Source organism: Daktulosphaira vitifoliae, unplaced genomic scaffold, assembly GCF_025091365.1.
Source record: "Daktulosphaira vitifoliae isolate Bord-2020 unplaced genomic scaffold, ASM2509136v1 Scaffold_1, whole genome shotgun sequence".
NCBI classification, from domain to species: Eukaryota; Metazoa; Arthropoda; class Insecta; order Hemiptera; family Phylloxeridae; genus Daktulosphaira; species Daktulosphaira vitifoliae.
The window spans coordinates 9980533-9988921 of record NW_026099572.1 but is presented as its reverse complement, the minus strand read 5'-3'; the positions used below and the strand labels follow the sequence as shown (position 1 = coordinate 9988921).

General features: G+C 24.6%; 1 protein-coding gene across 1 annotated transcript; it reads left to right on the top strand.

Moving 5' to 3' along the window:
• The first annotated feature begins 3364 nt into the window (after nt 1-3364).
• LOC126896569 (uncharacterized) lies at nt 3365-4253 on the top strand. Its single transcript, XM_050669473.1, has 2 exons — nt 3365-3838; nt 4137-4253. Exons 1-2 carry the CDS (start codon nt 3461-3463, stop codon nt 4251-4253), a joined length of 495 nt encoding a protein of 164 aa, XP_050525430.1. The 5' UTR covers nt 3365-3460.
• The last annotated feature ends 4136 nt before the right edge of the window (nt 4254-8389 follow it).

Sequence of the window (8389 nt, the reverse complement as noted above, 5' to 3'; positions counted from 1 at the left end):
TTTTATATCTATATTACATAAGTTTTCATTAAAGATATATTTTAAGGTGTTTGGTTTTGCAAAACATTTCCAAAACTTTTCATACAAAAGTTGCTTCTTTTAATCTTTTTTGGGTAAGGTTTGTTTGTGCACAACGAAAATATCTATAAACACCATTATTTTACATTTTATATACTGTATACTGGTCTCATTTTAGCATTACCTACGATACTGTCTTGTATAGGCATAAAACCAATAAAGCGGACATCGTGTTTTCAATTTTTATTTTTATATAAAAAAAAACTCAGCACAGTGGGGACGTGGCATAGTTGAGTCCAGTATATTTTTAATCTGACAGTGATTTAAATCACTATCATAAAAAACGCTTCGATGCAAATCTGTAGATAATGTTTAATTTTTAAAAATTGGTGGATTATACCAAAAACAAAATGAATTCCTATTTCCTTTATTACTCCTGATTAGTAGTTTTTTGATTTAAAAGTATAATATACGAATAAATATTTATTATAGCAATTAAAAATCTGTAGATAGTGATTTTATTTGTTTATTGTTTGTTTTAATTGAGATTAACTATTTTGTTTTATGCCGTTTCGCCGGCCATTAGTATTTAAGGGCCCCCCGTTACCCCTTAAATTTAAGATACTCTCTGAAGAATTTCTAATACATGTGGTTATTTGATATTTAATTTATTGTCTACTCTCGTTACTTATTGGATGAACAGTTAGCCGTCATCCCACAAGTGACCCATTCCCGCTTCAGTAATAGCGATTTAAATAGGCTTAAGGTAAAACGGCATTCGAGTGTGGTGCCGTCCTACGGTCTAGCTGCCTCGTACAAAACAAGTGTATTCTAATCATAAGAATAGTAAAATTAAGTTGCTACTCGATACTTAATATTGATACACAGATGTTTATGATCAAATATAAATTAGTTTGTTGTTTACTTTTAATCAGTGCTCGAATTGGCCAAAAATAAGTAGGGGAGCTCAACTTAACAATTTGAAAACTGCGTCCCTAGCATTTTGAAGACCTTTTTTTTTTTTTTAACTCATTACTTTATTTAGTATTTATTAATAAATTATATTTCATTATCATACTAATATTTAAAAAAAGAGATGGTATTTTCCACCGTCCTCATAAAAAAAGTAGTTGGGGTGCGCAAAAAAATTTAAAAAAAAGTAGAGGAGCTACGTCCCCCTGCGCACCCCCCCAATTCGAGCACTGCTTTTAATTAAGAAAAACTATTTTTTGTGCTTGTATTGAATTACTGAAAATTCTGTAAGAAATATTTTGATACATTAATTTTGTTNCATTAAAAATTCTGTAAGAAATATTTTGATACATTAATTTTGTTGTATATAACATTATTACGATGAAGGTGAAGAGTTTTTTTCGTCGATTAGCAACATTATTTAAATGCTGTGTTTCGAAGAATAAGAAGCATAATACAAGTGGTAATGTATCTTAGTGCAATCCAGCTCAGATATTTTTTTAACGAATAATATTAAAATATATACAAAAAAGTATATTGAAAAATGCAAAAAGATAAAAATTTACTTAAACATAATAAATAATTTACTATACTAAAATTTGATGTTGCATAACGGGATGAATAATACCTTTTATAATTAAGCTGAAAAAAAAAACAATTTTCTGTGAAATATTATATTTACAATTGTAAATATCGATTGACTATTGCCTAAGACGAATTTAAGACTGTAGACTTAACAATGAATTATAGGAGATAAGTGCTGTTAATGTTTTTGTAGATGATTGCATTAATGAGACGATGTATCTAACATTAGTTTGTTTAATATATTGACTTCATACCTTCATCTATATTTTACATAAATCAATTTTATAAATGACACCTTTTGATGTCAGGTTATCATAAAATTACATTTTTTTAGTACGCGAGTTATATTGTAGTCAAAATATTTAGATTTTATAACTTTAAAATTCAAGGAAACATTTTAGGGACTTATAGAGTTTATTCTTTTTCAATTTAACTAATTATATGTACACGTTTAACGTATCGATGAAATATTTCGTTAATAATTTATTCCAACTTGAAAATTAAAAATAATTCTATTTTTATAGATAAAAGTAACGTCGTAAAATATATAACTTAATGAGTTATATATTTTAATAACTTAAAACATATGATTTAACAAATGTTAAGACATCTGGTTAGTTAAAACTATTGTTTCACTCATTGTCTGTCATAGTAATGTGAAATCTACATGAACTTAAAGTTCATGATCTGAAAATACATCTGTACTTTTAGCTCTGACGAACAACGACGCTTATTTGATCATTTTGAAACAGGAAACAAACAAGCAACAATATTTTGGTAACCCCTCCAATAAAAATTAAAATGTACCTAAAAGATGTTATTTATTTTCAAATGGGGTGTCAGAACCCCTATCCTCTCTCTTGGTATCCTTCAAATAGTGTGATATTAATGTTTTTGGACAGTAACTCAAAAAAGGACTTATAGGATACCTATTTTATATAGTTACTATAGGAATGTTACTAAAAGAAAAAATACTATAACATAGAAAATAAAAAATATTTCGTTTCTGCAGTAAAACTTTGAAAAATGTATTATTACTTAATTAATTACCACCATAATTTTTCAATTACTTAATGTACTTGTTACGATTTTTCATATACAAAAATTATACAAGTTTAAATGATTAAATTTTCATTAAAATACCATAATTAAATTTTTTAAGTACAACTATTAATATTAATAGCACTGTTCTACGTAATATTTTAATTTGAAATCATTATAACAAAGTCTCAATTAATTGTTTGACCTTATGTCAAATCTAGCCTTAGATTTCATTATTTAAGCCTAGTTGCTTAGTAAATATAATAATATATTGAGCTTTCCCCGTAGTGTCACTATTGTAACAATTAACTCTCAAAAAATACACTTTAGGAATTTTAGTGATATATTATATTCATTTTATCAATAATATATAATTTTGTAATTATTGTTTAGACTATAACAATAATGGAATATTTAATATTTTTAGTATTAATAATATCTAATTAATATTTGAAATATTAATCAGAAATTATGTCAGGTGATGTACGTCTAGATATTAAAAACATGGAATGTACACCCAAAGAAAAACCTCAATCAAAATTGAAAGAGAAATTTTATCAAGGGTTTATGATAATGTTTTATTAATACGAACAAAATAACTATTCTTATAAATAATTATTGTTCAAGACAAGAAAAAAAAATATCATATTGATAAATATATCATTGATTCAATAGTAATGATATATTTATCAAATTGAACAATGAATTTATTATATAGATCGAGGTTTTTCTCTGGGTGTACCACAACGCAAATTAAAGATATTGATGTTGAAAATGTAGTGCAGTAGGTGGTGTGATTACAGTAAAACAAGAGAGTGGTGACGACAAGATTGCTGTGGAAAGTATGGATTTACATGATGATGCGAATAAACTTTGCACTTCTCATATTATAATCGAGGATGATTGCCAAAATAATTATACCCCAGAGCTCAAAGTGGCTGGTATAGAAGGTTTGTTGGCTGCTAAATTAGATAATGGTGAAGACATGATTGCTGTGGAAAGTATGGATTTACACGAAGATGCGAATGAACTTTGCACTTACTATATTTTAAATGAGAAGGATCACCCAAATAGAACGCCAGAACTTGATGTAATAGCTATTGAAAAAGCAGTGTTAATGGAAATGCATAAACACAAAGAAGGTGTTATACGCTATTTTGGAATGAATAATGAAGCCGGTAGAATTATTTCAAAAAATGGAAAATGTTATAAATTTTATAAGGTAGGTATATTATTTTATTGTCATTTACATGACATAACCTACATTTAAAAAGAACTAGTCAAGTTTTTAATACATAAATAAAGGCGGATGGAGTATACGTACACCAAAATAAAAAATCTTAAATTTCTTGTAATAATTGGGCATTAAACATAAAACAATTCTCTTTTAATCTATATAAAAATAGAATTTTGTATTCCATAAAAATAATTGATAAAATCATGTTTCGCAGTTTAGTCATGAAGTTGGTAATATATATTGGGGAATTCAAAAAAATCCTTTAAAATTGTCTTTTTTTTAGAAAGATATTGTTGGTTCTTATAAATATTATAAATCTCCCCAAAAAGCCAAGTTTGTTGTCGATGATTCACAAGCAAATTGGGCGAAAGATGTAGAAATAGTTGGAGACATTTATTAAATGATTTAACAGTATAAATATTTGAATTAATTTTGTTATTTTTTTGTATCTATAGATGCTATTATTGTTTAATGCATGGTCACTATACAGAGGAATGTATTCAATTAGACATTGATTCTTTAAATTTTTACTATCCTTACATTTAAGGTACTAGTACTACCAGCTTGGTTATTCTATTTATTCAGTTATTATTCAAATTTAATATTGTATATATTTTAATGTGTTAAGTAAAAAATATTATACATTATAATACATTTAAGTACTTAAATTTATTGTTAAAAATGAAGACTTAAAACTATTGTAAATAATATTTTACGTAATTGTTACTTAATAAACAATATGTTGCCATAAATTAAATTTGAATTTCAATGTTTTGGCAATAGATTTTTCAATTAATTAAAAAAAAAAACCAGCACAGTGGGGTTGTGACATAGTTGGATCCAAAATTGATTTAATCTGATTGTGATTAAAATCACTATCATAAGAAAGGCTTTGATGCAACTCTGTAGATAGTGTTTAATTCTAAGAAATTGGTAGATAATTACAAAAGCAACATTAACTTCTATTTCCTTAATTATATCCAGATTAGTATACTTAGATTCAAAAATATAATATATAATTTTTATAATTAATTGTTTTAAAATTATTATTGATTTTGATTTTTAATATGTTAAATGTAATCATTTTTAATCTACTTATTTTTGTCCTATGAAGTGAAAGTTTATAATAAAAAAAAATTGTATTTATTACCATAACTTTTAGCTCAACTTGCAAGTTTAAAATTGACATCATTAAATAAAAAATATGGGATTTTTAAGATTAATATGCAGTCAGGACATTTTATAATTACTATTTACAGTAAAATTATCACAAAAGCTTGATATTTTTGCATTTTTACAAAATAGATCACTTAAATAAAAATCATTGTAATAATTTTTAATTAACTTTTGGTGTTTAAAAAGATTCTACAATTGAAATATGTAGAACTGAATTATTAATTTTAATGATTTACTTTAACTAAAAAAACCAATAAAAAAAAGTTTTTTAAAAAATCTACTCAATTGAGCGTATTATAAAATTTGATTATAATTTTAAAAATCCATTGTTAAATTCAAGTAAAACTAAAAATCATTTATTTTTTGTTTTATGATTTATTATAAATTATTATTATATGGTCATTTTCCTATTGAAGAAAAGGTGTCGGGACAAATTTTTTTTTTTGAACTTATAGTAATATTGTAAGCTTTAATTTGACATATGTATAAAGAACACAGTATTTCCGGAACATTTTCAAAAGTTAAGTTGAAAAAGTTCTACTTTTTATACGTATGTTTCAAGTTTTGAACGCCCTTAATATAAGGGGAAATTGCCCGATTTAAATAACAAATATATCGGATGAAAGGGGTAGATATTATGTATTAAGAAAAAAAAAAATTTGTGTTGATACATACATTTTTCTAAAAATTATAGCAATTTAAACTTGTAAATATATATAATCGATAATCAAAAATGTTAACACAAAAATAGCATGTTTTTAACTACGGCAGCTATTTGCACATAGAAAATAAGTCGTCGGGACAAATTGTTTTTTTCCATTTTATAGTACATAACATAAGTTTTAATTTGATATATATTTAAAGGATGCGGTATTTCTGGAACAATTTCGAAAGTTAAGTAAAAAAAAATAATTTTCATAAAAAAGTTGCTATTTTAAATCCCCCTCAGTGAGCAGGCTAAGTGATTTTCAAAAAATGAAAGGAAAGGAAAATATCTAAGGTTTCAATATAAAAAAAATCAAGTTCATTTGTTAATTTTTGAAAAAGTTATGGTAGCTTTAAGAAAAAAGTGAAAAATATGACAAAATTTACCAATTTTAAAAATTGTAATTTTTTTAAAAATATTTTCCATTTACATGGAAAAATTTACAAACGATGTAAATTTTTTCAATTTTTAAGTTTAATGTCTTCAACTATATACGATGTGTGATTTTTTGACATATTGTTTATTAAAATCGGTCCAGTAAGAGCTGAGAAAAAGTGGCAACAGACACAAAAAACACATTATGGTAAAATTAATACCTTCTCAGCTTCGCATCCAAGCTAAAAGCAACAATAAATACATTATTTTTTAAATTTATGTATTGTATGCACAACCAAATAAGGAGTGAGTAATTAAGAATTTGTAATCTACTTGTATAATTAATATTAATTTTTTGGGAATTTTTATTATTGGGATCAGTATATAATTTTTGACCATCTAAATAATAAAATTAATTTCCTTTAACAGATAAAAAGTCTAATTTTACCAAAATGTATATTTTAAAATGTCCTACTTCTTAAATCAATAAATTAAACATAATATTTAAATTAACCCCGAAACTAGAAAGAACGTGTCAGTCTTTAATTAAATACATAATTACCAGATATTTACTAATTAGCAATTATCTCAAAAACTAAAATAAATCTAAAAATTCTAAGGCTAGAGTCAGAATTAATTGTATTATATTTATAATCAATAATTTTGTATAAACAGTTAAACTTAAAGATTTTTTAATAATTATTATTAGGTAAACAAATTACATTAATTTGTTATCATTTAAATGATTTATTCCTCATTGATAAGGCGATATCCTATCCATATTTATAATACCTATAGCTTTAGCACAAATAAGATAAACCCAGGTAGTGCACTTTCTATTCAGATGTAAAATTCTCAAAAATGTAAACAAATCAAAACCTGCCACAAATAAGTAGGAAAAAACTCATAGGAAAAAAAATTCTTTATGAGAAATTATTGTTTTTCAACTATGCATCATTGACTTAAAAATTATATCCCTGAAGCATTACAATGTATACTTTACGCAGATGAAATGACTTCAAAAACTAATTTATATTAGTGAAATAAAAATGTGAATTAAAGTTTATTTAACTTTATTTTACTTAAAGTTTAATTTAAATGAATTAAAAGAGATTAAATAAAGGGGTTTAATACAACAAATTACCATAATGCTTAGAATACATGTAAATTGGAAGCAATCAATTACATATTTTTTAGTGTCTACTTCATGTACTGGTTATGACCTACAAGATATTATTTTTTCAACAATAAATAAATTCAAAGTACTTCTATTTATGTCTACCAGATCAAAATTCATTAACTTATCTTTGTGTATATTTCAAGAAAAAGTGTTTAAAAAAACATAGTTGTGGTGTTTGTATAAATTATGCTTATTTTCAAAAAGATTAGATCACTCATTTTTGTTTTCTTACTTTAAATTTATCCAATCAGTTAATTACTATGTCTTAAAAAAGTTACTTAACACATTCATACATTCGTTCCTTATAATATATGTATATATATTTTTAAATAGACAAATATTTTTATTATTTTTTACTACTTAAGGCGATTAACGTAAATTCAAATTTTTTTTTTTGAAGATGTAGAAAATTTTAATAAATGAGCTTACGTCCAGTATACAGAGCAAAAGAAGTTTTTTCCCTCCTTTTCTTTTTTAATTTACCTGCGAGGCACCTAATATGTGCTACATAATTAGGTTAAATTGAGTTTTATTTAAATTATTTACTACTTAATAAATCATAGACTTAATGTAGTATTAATGGTGTTTACTTAAATTTGTAATTTGTTTTCACTAAAAAATAATTAAAAATTGCAGTAAAAAAAGCACAGGAAAATATTTTAAAAAATGTGTCTAGGAGATAATTTTTATTGAAGTGTAAATATTATAAGCATATTTAGCATATTCATATTCATATAGCATATTCATCAGAAGATTAGATAAAATCGAATTATTTAACCTGCAATATATTTAAAAAGACTAATGTAGGTAGATTAAAGATAATTCAAAAAGTTTACCAATAAATAGTACATTGAAGCTACTCAAATTTTACCTATTTTTAATAGCATTAACATTGTATTAATATGCATTAACTGTCATATACAACCAATTATTTGATACAATAATTATAGTAAAAGGTGCTGTACAATAAATTAATTTCTTATATGTGTTGTCACTGATTTGAGACAGGTAGAGTTGGCAGTAAATCAAAAATTGTGCCATCTGGTTTTATCATATCTGTGTCTGTAGTGCATAAGCTTTTTATGTTATTTTGATAAGA

Bases quoted from the DNA above. Each gene is read 5' to 3' on its own strand.
- LOC126896569 (XM_050669473.1), top strand. From the start codon at position 3,461: ATGGATTTACATGATGATGCGAATAAACTTTGCACTTCTCATATTATA. The intron at 3,839-4,136 runs GTAGGTATATTA...TCTTTTTTTTAG, and splicing joins AATGTTATAAATTTTATAAG to AAAGATATTGTTGGTTCTTA.